Consider the following 23,077-nt stretch of genomic DNA (forward strand, 5'->3'; position numbering starts at 1 on the left):
AGAGCTGAATATCATGAAAATAAAAATAGGATCGGTTCTGTTTTCCTAGCGCTAGTGAAGAGATTGTTTCTACAAAGTAAAATGGGACCCAAACAAGAATAAATCACACATTCTCTCATTAATGTTTCTAACAGTCAGATCTCAAGCATTTCATATGATCTGCATGTTAAGTCTATCAGATTTCCCATGGAGCCACAGAGAAAAGCTTTATTTCTGCAAGATTCTCTCCGTCTCCAGACAAACTCACAGATGACGTCAGGATCTTGTGGAATCGGAGCGGTTTTGTGTGGTTAACATCTTCAAAGGAGGTTCAGCCATGCGAACACGGGACACAATGACTGCTTACAGTGTGCTGCATTTATGCCCTTTATTTACAAACCATTAAAACTCTCCTGAAAGCACACAGTCGGTCAATCTCAGCTTCCAAAGAGAGCCGTCTGAGGAGTGAAGGGCCTTGCTGACCTCTTTTTGTCTGTCCGGGACTCAGCACTGACACACTGATAACAGACCATTCTTTCTTACATCTGTTTGCTTACCAACATCCATCCATTCAGTCATCTACAATGTGAACTGGATGTCAGGCATCTCTGGCTGTGATTTACTGCATCAAACGCACATCTAGCTTCTGTTTGTCAGCAGTTATCTTGACTCAAAACAACTGAACAGAGAGCCGAGAATCACTGATCTGCGAGACGAAACTCAGGAGGAACCAATAATGAGCTCCAGCTTCCCTTCATTACTCCATCTCAGCTGCTGAAGTCAAAGCTGGTCCTGATTAGGTGGAAACACTGCTGTGAAAATAATCAGATAAATGGAATCATTTCAGTCCCTATGAAGGCTGCAATGAAGCAGATCTGCAATCTATTTTCAGCTGTATGACCTGAATAGAATCTTGCGTTTAGACTCACATTTGCACTTCAAATGCAGCAGAAACTGAATTAATGCAAAATAAAGAAACGGAACTCATTGGGTATTTCTGCCCTTCAGGAATCAGAATTCCCAGCAGATCTTCAGCATCCATTTGAAAATCTTTTTGTCTATTTGTCTGATGAAAGGAAATGAATGTTTGTCGTCCCGAGGCCCTCAGAAGATGAGGAAAAACATGATCATCAGTAAAGACACGAGAGAGAGGAATCACTTATTAAACGATACAAAATAATTCACGACTCAGGCTTGATGTCAGACAGAGCAGAGAATCCAAACAGCAGAGACGGCTGCAAACACTGAGCAAACACACAGTAAGTGCCTCGACAGAAACATGTATTTGCATGTGACCATGATAATACCATATCACATGCACTTTCTTTGGTATTCTTTTAAGTATCTTGATTGCATGCAAACATTTGAGAATGTTACTTTCAAAAATGTCTTACAGTATTGCGTTACTCCCTAAAAAAGTAACTAATTGCATTAGTTACTTTTTATGGGAAATAATACTATATTACTCATATTTTTTTTAATTTAAAAATTATGGTTTATTTGTTACTTGAAAAAAGTAATCTGATTGCATAAATCGAGTCACTTGTAATGCATCACCAATAACACTGCATGCAAATAGTTGCATTGTAATCATCTGGATATCATGATTTTACCCTCACAAGCAGTGTGTTTTGTTTCTCTGAATTGTGTATTGTGCAGAAACAGGGCCTGAAGTGACTGACCTCCTCCCGGCGGGTCGTTCTGTCTGACAGCTCAGTAATGAGCGGCGTGCTGCGGCTTCAAGAGCCTGGAGCTGCTGCTGATGGACAGAGGGCCTGATCGCGGAGCTGCACCGTGAGGCCCGTAGGCATGTGTTTCCTGACGTCTGGTCATGGAGCAGCACTGTGAGCCTCTTCTGTCACACACTGACAGCTTGGTTTGCCTGACATCACGTCTATATTACCCACAATGCCTGTTCCAGTGCTGTCATGCTCAGTAGCTCACAAGAACCCTTTCTCAAGTGTTGTTTCTCCAGCAGATGTGTGCAGATTAAATCAAACTCATCTTTAACATGATCAAGGACCAAAACCCCACAAAATGAACAAACAGCTGCTGCTTTGAACTCTGAGCCAGAGAAAGGCAGAGCCACTGCCAACGGACGAGTGTGGAAATAAAACACTGCAGTTCAATGTGGTGTCACTCCTCTTCTGTTCACACACACTTAACTTATTAACTTTTATTAAAGGTGTATCTGTAATTTATCTGTTGTTATTTTTTTTTCCACAATCCAGTGTTTTGGATATGGATAATTGTATTGATATTTGCCTGTTTCTTTGTTATGTTATTTGCTTGTTTTAAGGTTAATGCCATATATGCTTTGATACAAAGATGCTTGCACTTGCAATATTTGCTTTGCTAGGATGAGTAAGCAACAGTTGTGAAAGGAAGACTTATGAGCTTGATGCTATATAATCAACCACAAAGGTTAACAAGAGGGTACACAGGGGTGAAGAGAGCGGAGGTGAGCCCGACGAAGACTACGATGAAGAAGAGGAAGAGTGCAAGACGCAGACAGCAATGTAAGTGACAGAGGAAAGACCACCACCTTATTAAGTATGAGTTACAATGACTAATACACCTACAACAGGAAGACTGGATCATACAAGACATTGAACAAATGATGACTAATATGATGATTAATTTATGTTAATAGGAATTACCCAAAAAGTAGTATATAAGGTCTGAGGTGTAAGCTACTCTTCAGATGCATCCTTCAATAAACTTCAATGAAACCTAACAAACAAAATAATCCAATATTGCTGCTTAGAGTTTGATTACAGAACCTGTAACTTAGCTGATTTTTTTTGTTTTATTTTTGCATTAACTGCTTTGTATTGTAACCAATAAAATAACAGATTTTATTGTTATAATTGCCTCTCTTGAGACTATACTTATAACTAAAACTAAGCTTCAAACAAGAACTACAAGGGGGTCTTCTGCGTCATTCCTGAAGAGTTCATCCTGCATTATAGGGTTAAAGGTGTAAGATACAAGGACACACTGACTAACACCAGTTAAATACAGTGTAGTGAACAGAGTGATCTGAACTAGTTCATATAGTGTAGGGATGGAAGATTACTGGTTTAAGGATAAATCTTGATAAAATTCCGGTTAGTATTACCGTTTTATATTTTAAATATCATTATAACCGTATTCAGTTCCTACGATTTGAACAACTCAGGATAAATAAAAACTATCCAGCGTAAAGCAAAGTTTTAAGGTCATTTTGTTTTCATCTTCGCTCCATGTAAATCCCTAATAAAGCAGTGTTTTAATCGCAATGCTGCTTTGTGCAGTGTGTAATTCTGCTGCTCCATCAGCGCCACCTGCTGTCAGAGAGTGGATTACATTACATTTAGTCTGTGTGCAGTTTCTGACTGGACAGAACACAGACCAAATCTGCTGTAAATTTTGACACGTTGATTAAAAACAAGCTTATATGGATTCTACACTTTAAAACAATTAAGATGTTATCTAGAATCATTTATGGAGCAGATAAAATACATATGATAATTTATTATAATTTTGACTTAACCCTTTTCTTTGTTTAAAGGCTGAAATGTGAGATCTACCATTTTATGAAACCTTTTCAAAGTTTTATTTGAACATTTTGTATGTTATTAGTTAAACTGTTGTCAGTTATGTTGTTATTTAAAATCTGGACATCATTGGAAATGTTATTGTTTTAGTGTTTATGCAAACAAAAAGTAATTTTATTTGTTGTTTGAATTATTTCCAAATTCTTGAATTACTGCACAATTCATTCTCTTTTAATTTTGATTAGCTGACTAGTTACACAATTCTTTATGGGAATTTTAATCAAAATAGGAATTTTAATTGAATTTATTTTGTTTAATAAAAACATTCAGGATAAAACATTACGGAACTAGATGTCATGCAGCATTAAATCCACACCATTAGTTTAATTGATTTGAATGAAATTGTTGAACTGAACGATGCAAATACGGCATGAAGGCTGCATCTGGCAGGAACTCTCGAAGAGGTAATGACTGAACCCGTCTGTTTCTGTGGCTGAGCTGAGCTCGTTGTTTCAAAGGTCAAACTCATTCAGGGAGCAGAAGAGAGAGAAGCCCAGCACGGCGAGCACAGATGTGCGTTTGAAATCCGTACGCTACAAAGACTGTGTTCACGAGCAGCCTGGTCAATACGGAGCCCAGCGGGGCCACGCTTTCATCTGCCCTGGGTACAGTCACACACGGAAACACCACAAACAGCCCACAGACATTTAAAACAGCTTTATTGAGGCACATACAGCGACGTCTGAGAGCAGAAAACAGCCCCGTGTGCCCAAGCCGCTGGGGTCAGAGGTCAGAGGAGCTCAGAGAGGAAGCTGTAAAGTGTTTTCTGGGGTCTGCTTCTTGTAGTTTTCTTACACACACACTCATAATACTGCAGCAACAACCTGAACACAGATCCTACAAGAAACAACCGAGAAACATGAACACACTGCACAAACAACATTTGATTCCAGAAGAGAGTGTGTGTGTGTGTGTGTCTCTTACCTACAGTGGCGTGTGTGTCTGAGATCAGTTTGTGTATATGAAGGACATCTTTGACCAGATCTGCATCGCCAAACGTGAAGTACATCAGATCACGCTCCGCCTCCGCAGCCGCCATCATCTGCAGCACAGCTACACACACACACACACACACACACACACACACACACACACACAGACGCACACACACACACACACACACACACACACACAGACACGCGCGCACACACACCAACACGCACAGACACACAGACAGACATGCGCGCACACACACACACAGACACACACACAGACATGCGCGCACACACAGACGCACGCACACACACACACACACACACACACACACACACACACACACACACAGACACAGATACGCACACACAGACACACACACACACACACACAGACATACATACACACACACACACACACACACACACACACACACACAAAAAACACACACAAACAAACACTACGCACACACAGACACACACACACACACACACACACACACAAAAACACACACAAAAACACACAAACACACACACACACACACACACAGACACACACAAACTCACACACACAAACTCACACGCACTTACATACATACCATCACAAAAAAAAAAAAAAAAAAAAAAAAATACGCACACACAGACACACACACACACACACACACACACACACACACACACACAGACACACACACAGATACGCACACACAGACACACACGCACTCACACACACACACACACACACACAGATACGCACACACAGACACACACACAGACATGCGCGCACACACACACACAGACGCACGCACACACACACACACACACACGCACACACAGACACACAGACACACACACAACACACACACAGACACACACAGACACACACACAGATACGCACACACAGACACACACACACACACACACACACACACACACACACACACACACACACACACACACACACACACACAGACATACATACACACACACATACACACACACACACACACACACACACACACACACACACAGGCACAGACATACATACACACACACATACACACACACACACACACACAGACACACACAGACACGCACACACAGACACGCAAACACACACACACAGACACACACACGTTAACAAAACAAAACAATCGTATATTAACACAAATGCTCTTCTTCACTCTCTTTGCTTCTGTTCTCAGTCTGAGGAAGAGGGCCGTGTGTGTGAAGGCATCAGTGACTCATAGTGTTTTACTTTCATTTGGGGTTTAGTGATGTTCACATGGTAACTTTTTATTTCAGGTGTTTGAGATCTCGTCGCACCTTTGAGACGCTTGTCTCCGCCGAAGGCTCCGCAGCCCCAGTTCCCTGTTGCGACGGCTGACAGATTCTCCGGCTGGACTCCTGGACGCACGAACCCGCAGAAGGCCTGAGGGATGGACAGAGGCACATCAATGGGCAGGCAACACTAACTAATCCGTCCCTAACCTAACTAGCCCTCACACTAACACTGATCTATGAGCGAGCAGATCCGTCCTCAACATCTTCGCTGCATTTGTAAGGAACTGTATTATTATTTTTATTACTGTCCCTCATGCATCAGTGATATCGAGTGTCTGCAGCAGATTCGTTCACACTTTATTCTTAATGAACAGCTCTACAGTCCACAATCATTCATGAATGCTTCAGTCTGTTCGTACACAACAATACAAATATGGAGTTGTCATTCATTAGGTTTGAAATTAAACGTCAATTAAAGTTTCCAGTAAAGCGAGGGATGCAATGCTGATCAAAGTGCCACATCAAAGAGCAGAAACAGACGCCTCCTGCTCATCCACTCGCATTAATAATGTACAAACCCACCACGGCAACTAAACCCGAGCAGTTTACCAGCTGCTAACCCGAGTCACAGGGTTAAAGGAGGTTTGCTCAGGCCTGCTCAGTGGTTTCATCTCTGATTGTTCAGATGAAGTGCAAAGCTTTATGGTGACCTTGTTAAGTTCTCTGCTCATGTTTTCAGGGCGAAACTGCTCCAGGAATTGACTGTAATGCAGGGCATCTATAGCCACGATCTCGGTGCATCTGCGCTGCCACTCGTCCCTGCAGACACAAACACAGCATCAGCGTCTCTGAGAAACAGACAACAGAAAAACACACTCAGAGCTCACTGTGCGCACCTCGGCGTCTGGTCATCATGGTCTCCTTCCCAGCGGAAGCTATCCGAGTATCCCGAGTATCTGCTGAACTGCTCTGCACCTGTGAACATCAGAACAGCATTACACTCATACACGCGCTGAATAATGACAGTTGCTTTACAGCTGAACCTGAACTTCAGAATACAACATTAACAATCTGCTTTGAAAGAATCTGTATTGTATAAAGCACTGTCACTTGACTCTGTTTCTACACTGGGCCGAAGGCCAAATACTGAACACGTTTTTTCATGGTTTTTTACTCCCATGTATTTTGCACCAATTTTTCCCCATTGCATGAATTAAATATCCAAAATGTGCTTTTTACGATTTTGTCTTGCTTTTCGCAGAAAAATAAATTACAAAATATTTTAAAAATACTTTTTAACATTCTCGCAGACATTATACCAACAATGTACAATTTAACTTAAAATGATTAAGTTAAATAAAAATATTTTTATTGGCCAGTTTTGAAACCCCCTTCTTGAATCAGGCATGTGATTGGCTAAAGACAAAAAAGAAAAACTGAACACACAGCAACAATATTACTGTTTTTGTATTTTTTACTGTACAGATAAATGCCTCGCTGAGCAGGAGCCTTCTTTGAAACAGAAAATATTACAGATTTTAACACAGTGTAATTGTTATAATACATAAATTAATAGAGCTGTTGTAATTTTGAAAGTGAAAGTGACGTGACATTCAGCCAAGTATGGTGACCCATACTCGGAATTCGTGCTCTGCATTTAACCCATCTAAAGTGCACACACACAGCAGTGCACACACACACACACACCGTGAACACACACCCGGAGCAGCGGGTATCATTTATGCTGCGGCGCCCGGGGAGCAGTTGGGGGTCCGGTGCCTTGCTCAAGGACACCTCAGTCGTGGTATTGAGAGCGCATGTACATTCACTCTCCCCAGCTACAATCCCTGCCAGCCTGAGACTCGAACTCGCAACCTTTGGATTACAAGTCCGACTCTCTAACCATTAGGCCACGACTTCCCTAAAATTTAGAATTTTTATCATCATCGTCTTATTTTTTTATTGTATTTTACAGAAGAACAGTAAAATTACAATACTAACAACTATGAATGTTGATGGAGCTTTTATTTTGGCAGAAACCCGCAGAAAGATCTCAGTGCTTCTTTTTGTTGATAACAGCAGATTTCTAAATGATTCTCTGCGAATTTGGAAAGATGTTTGTCACACGTATCACATTGTCACATGCCTTGTAAAAACTGATAAAAATGTTAATGAGCAGCTGACAAGTAACACTGTTTCAGTGCAGATTTCCCTGGCGCTTTGGGATTTGAACCCTGGTTAACGAGCTCGTCATCGCTGTCAGAATACTGTATTAGAAAACAGAACGTTCTGCAGTTTATTTACTAACTGTTTAAGGCCATTTCGTGAATTCAATCATCATGAAGTAACTAGCCACAGCCACCTCTTCCTCTTCTCATCAGAGACATGCGATGCAGCACTAAACAGTCTCTCGCTGTCGTGCTTGTAATGACTTTTGTGTCTTGGATAGTTTTAAATGCTTCTACACTGCAAACATGTTTTCTATTATAAAGAGTGCGCCTCACCAAAAATATCATTGTCCAGTACAATTTATTCTGTCGTTTCACCTATTCAGCTGAACACCTAAAGTGCTTTTTTTTTGCCATTTCTGGCTGAATAATTTTGGTTGCCGAACATCCGGTGCATCCCTAACTTTTTCAACATCCGTTGCATCCCTAACTTTTTCAGTATTGTTTTGTCCTGAAGACTGAGGACGGGCAAATGTTCAGGAAACCTGTTTGAAAACAGTCATTGTGAAGCAGAGAGCGTTTGGAGTGTCAGACTCCTCTGAAACACTGGTCTCAGGATCGTCCCGAACATCACGCAGCTCCGCCAATCATCACGTCATCCCCACGACGGCCGAGCCACAAGAGCTCCAGCAAACCAAATAAGAGAATCCCGACAGCGCAGCGGCCATCCAGCCATCGATCCGGCATAAAAAGAGCAGCTCCTCTGAAGATAAGCTCATTGTCTTTATTGGAAAGGAAATGAGATAAATGCATTCCTGCTGGGAAGAATTCCTCCTCAGGTGACCTTCAGGAGGAGCTGCAGAGAGTCTGTCCTTGGTCTGTATTTCTGAAGAGTCTTCAGTAAATGATGCTGGAGTCTCTGACAGACTCTGACACACTGTGTGAGTGTGTGTGTGTGTGTGTGTGTGTGTGTGTGTGTGTGTGTGTGTGTGTGTGTGTGTGTCTACCTGTGATGATCAAACACTCGTTATCATTCAGCGCTTCAGTGAAGAGCCGAGCGACAATGAGCTCTGGGTTTATCAGGAACCGGATTTCCTCCTGAACCAGACCAGAACCAGTCACCCCACCCCCAACGAATCGGTTGGCAAAGTCCACCTGCAGAAAACACACACACCAACAGCATGTCCAGGTCATATTTCACAATAGAATTACATCAGCAGGAGCTTCTGGAGTTTAAGAATCTCCGTATCAGTAAAGAGAATCAGAGAATAATAAAAAATACATCAAAATACAGAGAACAGGATTTCTTTTCTGCATTACAGTAATGAAGGTAAGGTTAGAGTTAGGGATGGGACAATGCAAAGTGAACGGTGTTGATTTTCTTCAATACGTAATGTCTTGTTCTAGTGTGAACTGTGAGTGTCACCTGCAGCATGCCGTAGCCCTGGTCCTCTATGCTTCCCTCACAGCTGATGTGAAGCTTGCCGAACTGCTTTTCTGAACTAAAACCCAGATAAAGAGTGTTTATTGGCCTGTGGGAAGCGAATCGCTGTGGAGTGTGTGAAGATGGATCTCACCTTGACCAGGAGGGCAGGCGCTGCAGACACTGTCTGGTGTATGTTATGAGACCGGTCGGCCCTCGGATCGACAAAACACACAACAAATAACATTAATCATGATCCGTGAATTAATGAGTGTGTGATGTGCAGAGAAGCCAAACTCACTCTGCTGCGTGACCCGTCTAAAGTAGCACAGGAGCGTTTTGAGTTTCTCCTGCTTTGTCTGGGACGAACCTTCAAACAACCTACAAAACACAGACTGGACTAATATTTCATATTCATAAATGACAGTCAAAGTCACTTTTTGTGTATTTCGAGACAGACAAGCTCTAATCGCTGACATCAAACCTGCATGATGAAGTCTGAATGTGCTCATGCATGAGATCTACAACAGCTTACACTCACAGAAACACTGGAGCGATTCCTGCCAAACGCCTCTCTGAGAAACCTGGTGTCACGTCACACATATATGTTTTACTGGGTTATTCCTTACTCTGCAGTTGTGTAATCTTCAGTCAGCTACTCGGTTTCTTTGCTCAAAATAACTAGCAGAAAAGTAGACCAAATGCAATAAGAAAAGTCTGCTTACTTGACACTAAGCTCAGTGGAACAAACCTCCTATAATATAACTGAAATAAGGTATGCAGGGTCATATTTCAGTGCAGTCTTGTAAAGAGCTGTCATTAGTAATCTCTGATCATCGGCTCACTCGTTTCAGATACTAATGATGTTCTTCACTGGTTTGCGATGTGCTTGATGCGCACCTGCTGAAGTTGATGTCAGGATAGTTGCTGAACTCCGTCTGGTGAGAGTTTCGTTGAGGAAAGGTGCAGAAGAAAGCGTTTGCCAGCAGACAGGAGACCTGCTCCTGAGACAGTGTGATGGATCGACAGCGCTGCGTCCTCAACAGCGGGATCGGCTGAACACACAGAGACATAAACACAGCCTCTTCATCAACACAAACACATGAGAACACCTCCGGAAATGCTCTTGACTGCACTGACCTTTATGAGCAACACAACAACTTTTACTCCATGGCTTTACTTCAGTTCTTTAGTTCATTATCTCTAGAGTATTTTCAATCTTGGAAATGTTTACTTTACTACATTAACAAGTCAGGGGTGTAAAAATGTGCAGAGAAATTGTACTTAAAATATGAGTACTGTGTGTTTTTCTTATGTAAAGTCAAATCTAATCAAACATTCACTGAGTGAAAGCAAAAAGAGTACAAGAGTACAAGAGTGTTAAAGCATTTAAAGACAAATGGAGATGGCCATAATAACAACACATAAAGCACAGATGAACAAACTCCACAATATTAGTGTCCAGCTAGAAAATCCCATCTGAGATGTACAGTTATCGAGAGATGGAGCAGAAGTTCTGCTGTTTATTGGAATTCATCACATTAAAGGGATAAGAGTTATGAGTTAAATCACACAGTGTTCACTGATGAACAAATAAAGCAGTAGTTTGTGTTTACAGATGCCATCATAGAAGCACACTATTCTCAGTCAAGCATGATTAAAAGGTCTCCATGGATGAACATGTCCAATAACAGGGAGCTTATGAAAATAAACGCGGTACTTTTGGCGTGTCATGTGATCTGACCATGCTGGTCCACTGAAAATAAAACTCATTTAAATCAGGCTACTAACATGATTCCGGTCGAGTTTCTGAAGACTGCAACTCTAAATAAAAACAGGCAGCAGATTTCATTGTTGCTCGTCCTGATCTCCAGCTGAAGGAGACAATAATCGACGACAGTGAAGGACGAGAGAGGACCAGGCCTGTTTTTTTTTTTTGTGTTTGGTTTTTGTTTGTGCACAGCAGTCGCCCGTGAGGGGCTGTTGCGCTGTTTTGGGTTTATTTTGTAATTAAAGTTTTATTGGAATGTTTGCCGCTTCCCGCCTCCTTCTTCCCATGATTGTGAAGTTTTATATTGTTACACTGTCGTCGCTCCTCTTTTGTATCCTCCCAATCTCCTCCGTGGGACTCGAGACCGGTGAGTGGAGCAGGTGTTGCTCATTTCCCAATCACTCCACCGGCCTCGCTCCGCTCCCACGGCTCTCGGCCCCGCCCCACTCGTCACACTTGCTTATTACTTATAAAGCCCTGAATGGTTTAGCACCTCAGTATTTGAACGAGCTCTTGTTACATTATAGTCCTCCATGTCCGCTGCATTCTCAAAACTCTGGCAATTAGATAATATCTAGAATATCAAAGTCAACTGCGGGCGGCAGATCCTTCTCTTATTTAGCACCTAAACTCTGGAATAACCTACCTAACATTGTTCGGGAGGCAGACACACTCTTGCAGTTTAAATCTAGATTAAAGACCCATCTCTTTAATCTGGCTTACACATAACACCCTAATATGCTTCTAATATCCAAATCCATTAAAGGATTTTTAGGCTGCATTAATTAGGTAAACCGGAACCGGGAACATTTCCCATAACACCCGATACTTGCTACATCATTAAAAGAATGGCATCTACGCTAATATTAGTCTGTTTCTTTCTTATTCCGAGGTCACCATTACACCAGATCCAGTCTGTATCCAAGTCAGAGGGTAACTGCAGTCACCCGGATCCAGTCTGTATCCAGCCCAGATGGTGGATCAGCACCTAGAAAGGACCTCTACAGCCCTGAAAGACAGCGGAGACCAGGACTAGAGCCCCAGAGACAGATCCCCTGTAAAGACCTTGTCTCAGACGACCACCGGGACAAGAGCACAGGAAACAGATGATTCTTCTGCACAATCTGACTTTGCTGCAGTCTGGAATTGAACTGCTGGTTTCGTCTGGTCAGAGGGGAACTGGCCCCCCCGACTGAGCCTGGTTTCTCCCCAAGGTTTTTTCTCCATTCTGTCACTGATGGAGTTTTGGTTCCTTACCGCTGTCGCCTCTGGCTTGCTTAGTTGGGGACACTTCATTTACAGCGATATCATTGACTTGATTACAAATTATTGCACAGATACTATTTAAACTGAACTGAGCTGCATGATGACATCAATGAATTCAATGAAGAACTGCCTTTAACTGTCATTTTGCAATACTGACACACTGTTTTCCTAATTAATGTTGTTCAGTTGCTTTGACACAATCTTTTTTGTTTAAAGTGCTATATAAATAAAGGTGACTTGACTTGACTTGACCAAGAGAGGGACTTGAGTTTGGTTGAGTGCCTTAAAAGTTCAAGTTCAAGTTGAGCTTTATTGTATTTAAACAGGACACAGGTGATTTTTTTTTTGGTACCGGTATGATGGTTGTGGATTTGAGACATGTGGGGACGACTGCCTGGCTCAGTGAGGTGTTGAAGATATCTGTTAGGACATCTGTCAGCTGTGCACCACAGTCTTTCAGTACACGGCCAGGTATCGTCAGGACCCGCAGCCTTGTGTGGATTAATCCTAGATAGGTCTTCCTTACATTGGCTGGAGACAGACAGAGCACCTGGTCGTTGGGAGGTATGGGCAGTTTTTGTACAGGTGTGTCATTCTGCATTTCAAACTGTGAATAAAAGTGGTTGAGTTCATCCGGGAGGGATGTCTCATCATCACAGGTCTGTGGTGGGGGCTTGTAGTCAGTGATGGTCTGAATGGCTTGCCACAGGCTCCGTGTGTCTCTGCTGTCTGTGAAGTGATTGCTGATTTTTTGAGCATATGATCGTTTTGCATTTTTGATGCCACAGGACAGATTGGCTCTTGGTGTTTTGAGGCCTGCTTTATCTCGCCTACTGATGCTACCCGCACGAAATGTCGACGCCGGCGGTGCGAGAGGGGACAGAAGCATGGCAAGTGTGGAGGCACACGAGCTAGGCTAAGGGCTAACCCCACTAGACCAGCGATTCCATCACTCATGCTCTCAAACGTTTCTCAGAAACACACTGAGAAACCAGAGAAGCTTTGAATCCAGCTATTCAGCTGAGATCAATCAGTGTTCTCATTGGTAGAGGATCAGTGGGCGGAGACTACATCAGTCAATCAATGAGTGACTGAGCGTTCTCATTGGTGGAGCCTAAATGGAAGGAAACTAAATAAACTAAGAGAATGAGTGTGTAATCAAGAATCCTGCTGCCAAAAATAACAGTCCAGCAGCAAACTCTGAGCAAAAAATGACAAATAACAGGGAAACTAAGAACGAGAGACAAAACAGACAGATATATGTAAAGATTAAAAGGCATTTGACAAGTGAAATAGAGAATGAATAGAGAAGACGAATTAAATGAAAAGAGCGGGTCTCACTGAGGTCCTGTACCTGCGTAAGGAGGCGCGGTGCTCTCAGTGCCAGCTGTGCCATCGCTGAAAGCAGCTCTCCAAACATGTGCTGAGCTTCAGATCCCTGAAGACCCTGCAAAAACACAGAGAGAGCTTTAGATGGGCGCTGGTCTGTCTGGGATCATCTGGGACTGACAGACTTTCTGTTGAATGAGTAAACAAACACACATTAAACGCGTGAAGAATCTATTATGAATCGCTTACAGATCCTCATCCCTCCTGTCTCTCAAAGTCTCCTCACTGATTCCCAGTCACACACATCTCATTTTAGAAGAAAAACCATGTGAAGCTAGAAAGTGCAAAAGCACTACACAAACAAAAGCAAGTCTAGCAGACTGAACTGAGATGCATTCTGTGGATCAGTGAAAGTTCAAAGTGAAAGTCGTGACATTTGTCAAGTATGGTAACCCATACTCGAAATTGGTGCTCTGCATTTAACCCATCCAAGTGCACACACACAGCAGTGAACACACACACACCGTGAACACACACCCGGAGCAGTGGGCAGCTATATCCAGCGCCCGGGGAGCAACTGGGGGTTCAGTGCCTTGCTCAAGGGCACTTCAGTCATGAGTATTGAGGGTGGAAGAGAGCGCTATTCATTCACTCCCTCCCACCTACAACTCCTGCCAGCACCGAGACTCGAACCTGCAACCTTCTGGTTACAAGTCCAAGTCTCTAACCATTAGGCCACAGCTGCCCCCCAAACTTTAGGCCAAAGTTCATATGAGACAGACATTTACATTCAGTAACTGTTTCTCATAACATACACCAATCTGTTTCACAGCAGAGCGCAGATAAACTGTCCGTTACCATGAGCTTCTGATTCAATGAGTCAAAGAGAACAAAATCGTCATGTCCTAAAAAAACTGGCACAATATATCAATAAGAATACTAGGAAAGGCCACTTAATATAATAATTTTCATGTATGATAAATCACTTGCGCCTCAGAGTGAGCAGGTGAAACACAGAAAATGCTGTCAATGCTTTCGGAAGAGGATGCTGCTGTTTGGGAACACAGACGTATAAGACATTTATACAGAAAATACTTTGACCACAGACTTTTATCAGGCTTTTCAGAACGTCCAAAACAACATTTCAGATGCTGTGAACGAGATTGGTCCGCTGATTAGTGGAGTTATCCCATTACATAGCGCAAAGTCACATGACTTTTTCGATGCACATGGTGGAATTTATTTGGTAAATGTGTTTACATCGTAGTTTATGCACTTTTTGTGTTAGAGGATGAAAAGTTTATCCTTCTCAATTGTATGCATAAGTTTTTTACACGCATTTCTAGAATTTATGCACATCCTGGCATTTCCATCCATCATTTTTTATGCAATATTTCAAAATGTGCATAAAAATAGGTGGATGGGCTACTTGATTCAGCTCTAACTGCTGATCAATCAAGAACCGGCAAATGATGTTATTTCCGATCGGAAGCTGATCTGTCCTGCTCTGCAGACACAAACACACACAGCTACTACATCTGCATTTTTATTCTCATTTACAGTCGAACCATGACAAGCTGAAATTCATTTTGTCAAGACAGACCTTCAGAGCTTTTACAGTTTGACACTAACGAGCAGAAGAAATGCAGGCGCTCTTCAAAGCTGTCCGACCAAACGATCAGACAACAGAAAACCACAAACACCCATAAAATCACACCAGTTGCAGGTCCATCGCTCTCCAGACTCAAACAGCCCAATCAGCAGTTTATGACATGTTCACTGACACACACACTCCGAGAGTCGAGGAAGGTCATAAATAACAGTAATCTTGTAAAACCGGAGAGCGGGACAGCAGCCAGCTGAGACTTCAAATCAACAAAACACACACATCTGACACACAGCAGATCCTTCACTATCTGAAGTCACCGGGAATCGTTTTATGACTCTCTGCAATGTACAGAGAGAAAACAAACAATCAGACGCTGTCGATCAAACTCGCACGGCCCCGCCCTCTCCTCCTGTCCGTCAAACTGAACCTGTCGATCAAACTCGCACAGCCCCGCCCTCTCCTCCTGTCCGTCAAACTGAACCTGTCGATCAAACTCGCACGGCCCCGCCCTCTCCTCCTGTCCGTCAAACTGAACCTGTCGATCAAACTCGCACAGCCCCGCCCTCTCCTCCTGTCCGTCAAACTGAACCTGTCGATCAAACTCGCACGGCCCCGCCCTCTCCTCCTGTCCGTCAAACTGAACCTGTCGATCAAACTCGCACGGCCCCGCCCTCTCCTCCTGTCCGTCAAACTGAACCTGTCGATCAAACTCGCACGGCCTCCTGCCCTCCAAACTTAACCCAAACATAAAACTCCGATCAAACTCGCACAGCCCCGCCCTCTCCTCCTGTCCGTCAAACTGAACCTGTCGATCAAACTCGCACGGCCCCGCCCTCTCCTCCTGTCCGTCAAACTGAACCTGTCGATCAAACTCGCACAGCCCCGCCCTCTCCTCCTGTCCGTCAAACTGAACCTGTCGATCAAACTCGCACAGCCCCGCCCTCTCCTCCTGTCCGTCAAACTGAACCTGTCGATCAAACTCGCACGGCCCCGCCCTCTCCTCCTGTCCGTCAAACTGAACCTGTCGATCAAACTCGCACAGCCCCGCCCTCTCCTCCTGTCCGTCAAACTGAACCTGTCGATCAAACTCGCACGGCCCCGCCCTCTCCTCCTGTCCGTCAAACTGAACCTGTCGATCAAACTCGCACAGCCCCGCCCTCTCCTCCTGTCCGTCAAACTGAACCTGTCGATCAAACTCGCACAGCCCCGCCCTCTCCTCCTGTCCGTCAAACTGAACCTGTCAATTAAAACATCTTCACAGTCGCCGTTTAACGTGAAACATTCGGGACCTTTCATGAAACATCTTAGTAAAGGAACAATCTCATTACTGCACAAACGAACATCATTAACAAACCACCGCTGAAGCTGACACCAGGTTTGGCAGGTAAAGGTTAGAGTTAACCAAATGAAAACAGAAACAAACACTTAGCTGTCCATCAGTTTCTCTGCCCAATAACCAATATAAACTAAAGGAGGAGGACAGACCCCATGATATTTATCAGATTCTGACAGCACAGCCATCCTGCGCTTATAAGAGCTCAAATTGGTGTCATCTTTTTTTTACTACTGTCTTTCCTTTGACATCTGGAGACTTCCTCTTTTTAAGAAGTTAAAAGATTAAGAATATTTTGATTCGAGATAAAGTACTCTGATACAGTAGTAACTCAGAACTCTAATTTACTGAAACTAATCAGCAAAATATTGACATCACAAGCTCATTAGCATATGCCCGCCACATTCTCCTGTCAGCGACACCCATCGAGTGATCAGGTGACGTATTAAAGAGGAAGCAGGACATATATATACTAATATTCCTGAACATTAATTTAAATGTCATTCATTTTTAAAGGTCAGAGATGGTAGTAAATGGTCTTGAAAAACCACTTCACTTTTCAACTGTCGACTTTTTAAGTGAACCTTTGCAAAATAAAATAATTTAAAATATATCTTATAAATTGTTTAATTTACTTTTCGAATGATATTATCAGTAATGTCTGCACTTAAGAATCTCCATCCAATGAACTATATGTACAATGTTTTTTTCCAGGGAGTGAATTAGTAAAATCTCAACCATGTGGGATTTATGACAATAGTGAGTTCAGATGTAGTTCATACACAGAGAACCTGCTCTCCTCATTCAGAGAACTGAACATAAAACCTGAACACAGCAATTACTGAAGGGAAACTAACAAAACTGATGCATTAATCCAGACTCAATCAAAAAACAGAGCTGAAAATAACAATAGACTTCATTAAGTGCATAAGTGGCTCAATTAAAGAGATATAATACAGCAGAGAGCTGTGTGTGTGACAGTCACGAAGCAGAAGAACCGCACTTCTGAACTTCCTGTTCTTCATTCTGCTCTGTTAGTATTGATTTCTCTGCAATATTTCTACATTGGCTCTTTGGGTTAAATAATTAAAAGTATTGATTGATGGGTCGTAACAATTCAAAGGAAAATAAAGTGTTTTATGACAACTTGTACCATAAATAACATCAAATCAATAGCGAAATATTTAGTGATGCTAGCGGGAGGAGAGTCACATGACCGAAGACGGCGTAATGAATGTGTTTACCCTGAATCACCAATAACTGTCCAAATGAGTTTAATTAGGATGCAGTGCTTCATTAACAGGGAGCACTAACGGATCATTACGGTGTGTGTGTGTGTGTGTGTGTGTGTGTGTGTGTGTGTGTGTGTGTGTGTGTGTGTGTGTGTTTTTTATTTTCTTCTTTCATTATATTTTCTTTGCGTGTCTGTGCGTGAATGAGTGTGTATGAGTGTGTGTGCATGTGTGTGTGTTTTTTTTGTGTGTACGTGTGTGTCTTTTTTTTTTTTTTTTTTGCTTTAGTGTCTTTACCTTATAGTATGAATCTAGTGCTGTGAAGTTCCATCCCTTCGCTTGGCCCATATTATATTTCAATATGGCATCCTAGAGAGTAATAAATATTTATAAATCAGTTCAAGTCTTGAAATAAATGTCAGAATAAGCAGCAGCAGCTGTATTTTCTGTCTAATGATCTGCAGTGAGTTTGCTTTCGTTCCTCATACACTGATGTTTGCTGCCATCAGCTGGACAAAACCAGAAAACTACAACACACTTTTCATTCATTTATTCAGCACTTCAGCACCTTAATGAGGTCAAGACATGGACTTATATTGATTTACCATAATGTGCACTGATTAAACCAAACCTTTTCACATTTTTAGAATTCATATTAAAAAGTATTAATCCTTTGTTCCTGAATCAAAGTGTCATCAAAGGGACGTCATGTTATATTTAATTAATTTCTGAGGGCAGATGTGTTTCTATGATAGCTAATTATGTACACACTGACACAGAAGACACACTGAAACTAAGTGATAGGTCATGTGTGTAATTCTTAAAAAGAGAGCAGTAAGATCACCTTCACATCATGAGAAGATCTGAACAGGACTCTCAACGCTTTATTGATCAAATCCCATTGGCTCTGGACTGTCTGGAAATATTCAAACAAACATCATCACACAAATAATTCAGCTGACAACAGTAATACATCACATTAGTACTGAAACATCACGGGCCCTGTGTGTCTGTGTGTGTGTGTGTGTGTGTGTGTGTGTGTGTGTGTGTGTGTGTGTGTGTTTGTGAGAGTGAGTGTGTGTGTGTGTGTGTGTGTGAGATAGAGTGTGTGTGTGTGTGTGTGTGTGTGTGTGTGTGTGTGTGTGTGTGTGTGTGTGTGTGTGTGTGTGTGTGTGTGTGTGTGAGAATGAGTGTGTGTGTGCGTGTTTTTGTGACATATCAGGACACAACTTTGTGTTTTTTAAAAATGCACATAGTTTCCTGTAAGGGTTAGGGTTAGGTGTAGGGTTGGTGTAGGGCAATAGCACACAGTTTGTACAGTATATAAACCATTAAGCTTATGGGATGTCCCAACTTTTCACAAAAACAAACAAGTGTGTGTGTGTGTGTGTGTGTGTGTGTGTGTGTGTGTGTGATAGAGAGTGTGTGTGTGACCGTGCGGTCCGTGGGGAACAGGTTGTGTTCGGAGCAGGGGAGTTTCACGTGTGTGTCGTCCCAGCGGTCCTGCAGCTGATCTGGAGATGGATGTGGCTCTGGAGCTTTACCGGGCCGCAGCAGATCAGTCTGACAAACACATACAGACCTTTCAACCTCTCAGATTCAGCATTAAATCACAGAAATACTATCACTTTTATAATAACATTTGCATATAATAATTAATTTTGCAGCTAATATCACAATAAGTGTGCAGTAGCTGCGGGGCCTTACACACTTACATTCACGGGACGCTGATCATTTTTTTACTTTTTCTTTTGTTGGTTTTCACTTTGTTTAATAATTGTAAACTAGGTTGTTTGTCCCTTTCATTAAATGTGTTCCACTCATTCATTAGTGATATTTCATAGCTGTTAAGTTTTGATTTACAGATGTTTGCCAAAGCGGCGCTGAGCAGGTGAGTGTGTTCGTTTAGAGCAGTGACGCCCCTGTCCTCTGACACTCACCCGGATCAGAACCGTGTGGCTGTCGGTGGGCTTCAGGGCCGGTAACGGGCCGCTGCACGCTGGCGCCCTCCTCAGGTCACTGAGAGAAACACCAGGTCCACACCCTTTCCCATCATCCCCTGCTGCAGCTGCTGCCCTGTAATGAGGAAATCAAACCACATCCTCAGAGCGACTGTAAAGCTGCTGTGAGCAATGAAGATGTTTTAATAAATAATGTTTGTTTGGTATTTTTGCTGGTTTGACAGTGGATCTTCTATAGACCGACCAACAAAACACACCAGAACAAACAGGCTTAGACCAGCTAAAAGCAGCTTAAACCAGCAACCACCTTAGACTGGACTCTGACAGAAAGACCACGCCCTCAAGAGAGTTTTTGATTGGCTGAGGCTCCTCAGGTGTGCTTTCTCAGTCATACCTGTCAGGTATTTGCAAAATGTTGTGCCTGATATTAGCAAACGTTTACATCCATCAAACTCACGCGAAAGATCTGTGAAAGCTTCTGAGGAATGAGCAGCTCCTCTGAGTGTATTTGATCCTCCACACGGAGAGCCGCATCTTCATCATCCCACAGAACTGTGTCATGTTCTACAACAACATCAGCAGTCATTCCAGCCGGGGCTTAGTACTGAAGACCAAAGTGAAAGGTCTGCATAGAGACTAACAGTGCTGGGAAGGTTACTTTGGAAATGTAATAGTTTACAGATTACACGTTACTCTATTTAAAATGTAAATGTAAAAGTAGTGTAACTATTTCAATTACTTTATTAATGTCACTGATTACATTTGATTATTTTTCTTAATGTCGAATGTTTTAAACTGTTAATCATTTTCAAACATGTAAAGCAGGCATCGTTAACTTTAACTGCGTCTAAAAATACTTCATAAACAGAACGCAGCAGCAGTTTTCTGTCGGGATTAGTGGCGCCGCTCGCGTCCGGTGCAGACACTGATTACCGTCACACTTTCAGAATCCTTCATCACTTGAATTTGGCTTATAATAAGTTAATTTTAAAGCACAGCCACCACAAAATTAGACTTTCTTTGAAATCATTCTGAGGTGAAATACAGAAACCATAACAAGAAGTTTAATAGCTATGATACTGTTTTTGAAATCAAATCTGCACAGCTATGACAGAAACACTGCTGTCTCATATTGTAGTTGTGTGTGAAAAAAAAAATTCAGACTCCCTTTGTAATAATCATTAACATTTTCATAAGTAACTGTTATGTAATTACACAGCTTTCTCAGTAACTGTAACTGATTACAATTGCACTTATTTTGTAATTAAATTAACTAATAGTAACTTCCCAACACTGAGACTAAATATGTATATTATGGCCTATGTATATTATTTAGCCTCTGGAGACTGTGTGTATATGAGATACGCACCGCCGCGGCTCTCAGGAGCGCAAACGGACAGAAGAAGAGGAAGAGGAAGAGCGCGACAGACACGAGAACCAGAGCCGAGCCGTCCGGTGCTTCCGGTGGTTCCGGTGACGGTGACCGATCCGCGTCCATCCACTCAGCCTCAGAACGGAACACGCTCGGTAACGAACGCGAAGTTTCCTAGTGTTAGAAATCACTTTCGTTTTCTTCACTTCCACTTTCTGTATCAGAGCAGATCTGAGATCAGCCGCGTTCTGCCCCTTCAGACACTGCGCAGCGGGTGATTAAATATCGCGCGTGTAAGTTTAGAGGAAACTTTTGTGTAAAACCTAATCAGCAAAGAATGAGTCATTTAATAGTTGCCACGGATTCAGAAATAGTACAGATTAAAAACTACATTTCCCACAATCACTAGCATTGTTATCAAAAAAGTATAATTATTAGGCCTAAAACTATATGCAAATGTGATTTTTTTAGCGGCTTAGGGCGGCCCAGGGTCTCATGAATATTAATTACGTAACGTGGCTTTGGTCATGCGCACGCCCTTTCACTGCAGCTGGATGGACGCATCTGTTTTCTCACTTTTCTCCGCGCGGGGCTGAAGAAGTGAAGAAGTGTGTGATTTTGCGTGTCGCTGTGTTCGCGGCAGGGTCTGGACCGGTTCGTCTGGGTCCGTTCGTGGAGTTTATCCCGGTGGTTAACGGACTTTGCTCTCCGTCAGACGCTGCTGCGGTCAGGGGCGGATTTAGTGAATTGGGGGCCCCAGGCAAATATAGGAATGGGGCCCTATACATTTGCACACATTTACCTAGATCAACCTTGAGGCTCCTTTTTAGTCGTGATGCTTGCTGCTGCACAATGGTTCCACATGGTTGTGTCCAATGTACATGTTATAATGGGATTCTTTTATTAACATTTACATTTATTCAGTAAGCAGACACTTTTATTATTTCATGTTGTAGACCACGAAATAGCAATTGATTTACCGTTGAGATACAAGTTTTAACAAAAAACTAAATACATTTTAAAATGATAAACCTCACAATTGAACCTTTAAACCATTTTTTAAGAAAAGGGATCAGAAGTATAAATTACTATATTATTTAAAATGGATTTATGTGGGTGAATTTACACATTGGTCTGAACAAAAACTGCAGACTGGATTATTGAAAATGCACATTCATTCTCTGCCAGTAGGACTTGCTTTTGGAACATCAGAAATATAGTGGTTTCCCTGGTAACGGCTGTAAACAAAGCAGTGCTCAGCTCATAAATGATACTTTATCAGGTACAAAGAAATTGCGATTGAAACTTTTCTGAAGACTTAAGGTTTCTGAGGTTCATTTAATATAAAAACTTGAATTAGTGAGAATGAGTAGAGTGTGAAAAAAAATATTGTAAAATATAAGTCCACTGATGAGTTACCAGCTGTCACGAACCACGATGGAGACTGAGGGTTTAGTGTAAGTGAACAGTTTATTTACAAATAGTAAAAGTGACAAGGTGTTGGACCTACAATGGCTGGAGGTAGCGGAAGGGTAGCAGCCTTTAGCGCTGACCTGAAAGATTGTAATGCAAGGTCATATACTTTGGCCCCCAGGTCAGCGCTGTTTGAGGTCCCTTCCGGAGTACAGGAAGGCACATGAGGCGAGAGGTGGCCAGAACCATTGGCCAGGCATGTGGAGGGTCCCGGCATAGGGTGAGTTGGAGAGGCTCGGTGTGTTTCAGTGGGGTCTGGATGAGAACTGATTACACTATTCCTTATTTCTTCGACCTCGTTGAGGGTACTATCTCACGAGTCAGCAGTCTGAGTGGCATAAGAGTG

The 23,077-nt window shown here is 42.4% G+C and overlaps 1 protein-coding gene across 1 annotated transcript; it reads right to left on the reverse strand.

Annotated features, from left to right (window-relative positions):
* Nucleotides 1–4,220: 4,220 nt before the first annotated feature.
* On the reverse strand, nt 4,221–21,495 carry LOC109073166 (poly(ADP-ribose) glycohydrolase-like). Its single transcript, XM_042755339.1, has 17 exons — nt 21,256–21,495; nt 20,344–20,450; nt 19,866–20,001; nt 19,360–19,488; nt 18,770–18,841; nt 18,223–18,294; nt 13,777–13,869; nt 10,286–10,440; nt 9,687–9,766; nt 9,540–9,600; nt 9,389–9,464; nt 8,970–9,117; nt 6,691–6,769; nt 6,505–6,613; nt 5,837–5,942; nt 4,503–4,631; nt 4,221–4,415 (listed from the first exon to the last, which is right to left on the reverse strand). Exons 1-17 carry the CDS (start codon nt 21,382–21,384, stop codon nt 4,309–4,311), a joined length of 1,788 nt encoding a protein of 595 aa, XP_042611273.1. The 5' UTR covers nt 21,385–21,495; the 3' UTR covers nt 4,221–4,308.
* Between the last annotated feature and the right edge of the window lie 1,582 nt (nt 21,496–23,077).

The sequence above is a fragment of the Cyprinus carpio genome, unplaced genomic scaffold (assembly GCF_018340385.1).
Source record: "Cyprinus carpio isolate SPL01 unplaced genomic scaffold, ASM1834038v1 S000006674, whole genome shotgun sequence".
Taxonomy (NCBI): domain Eukaryota; kingdom Metazoa; phylum Chordata; class Actinopteri; order Cypriniformes; family Cyprinidae; genus Cyprinus; species Cyprinus carpio.

Bases quoted from the DNA above. Each gene is read 5' to 3' on its own strand.
- LOC109073166 (XM_042755339.1), bottom strand. From the start codon at position 21,384: ATGGACGCGGATCGGTCACCGTCACCGGAACCACCGGAAGCACCGGAC. The intron at 19,489-19,865 runs GTGAGTGTCAGA...TGTGTTTGTCAG, and splicing joins GCCACACGGTTCTGATCCGG to ACTGATCTGCTGCGGCCCGG. The intron at 13,870-18,222 runs GTAAAGACACTA...GTGTTTTTGCAG, and splicing joins CACTAGATTCATACTATAAG to GGTCTTCAGGGATCTGAAGC.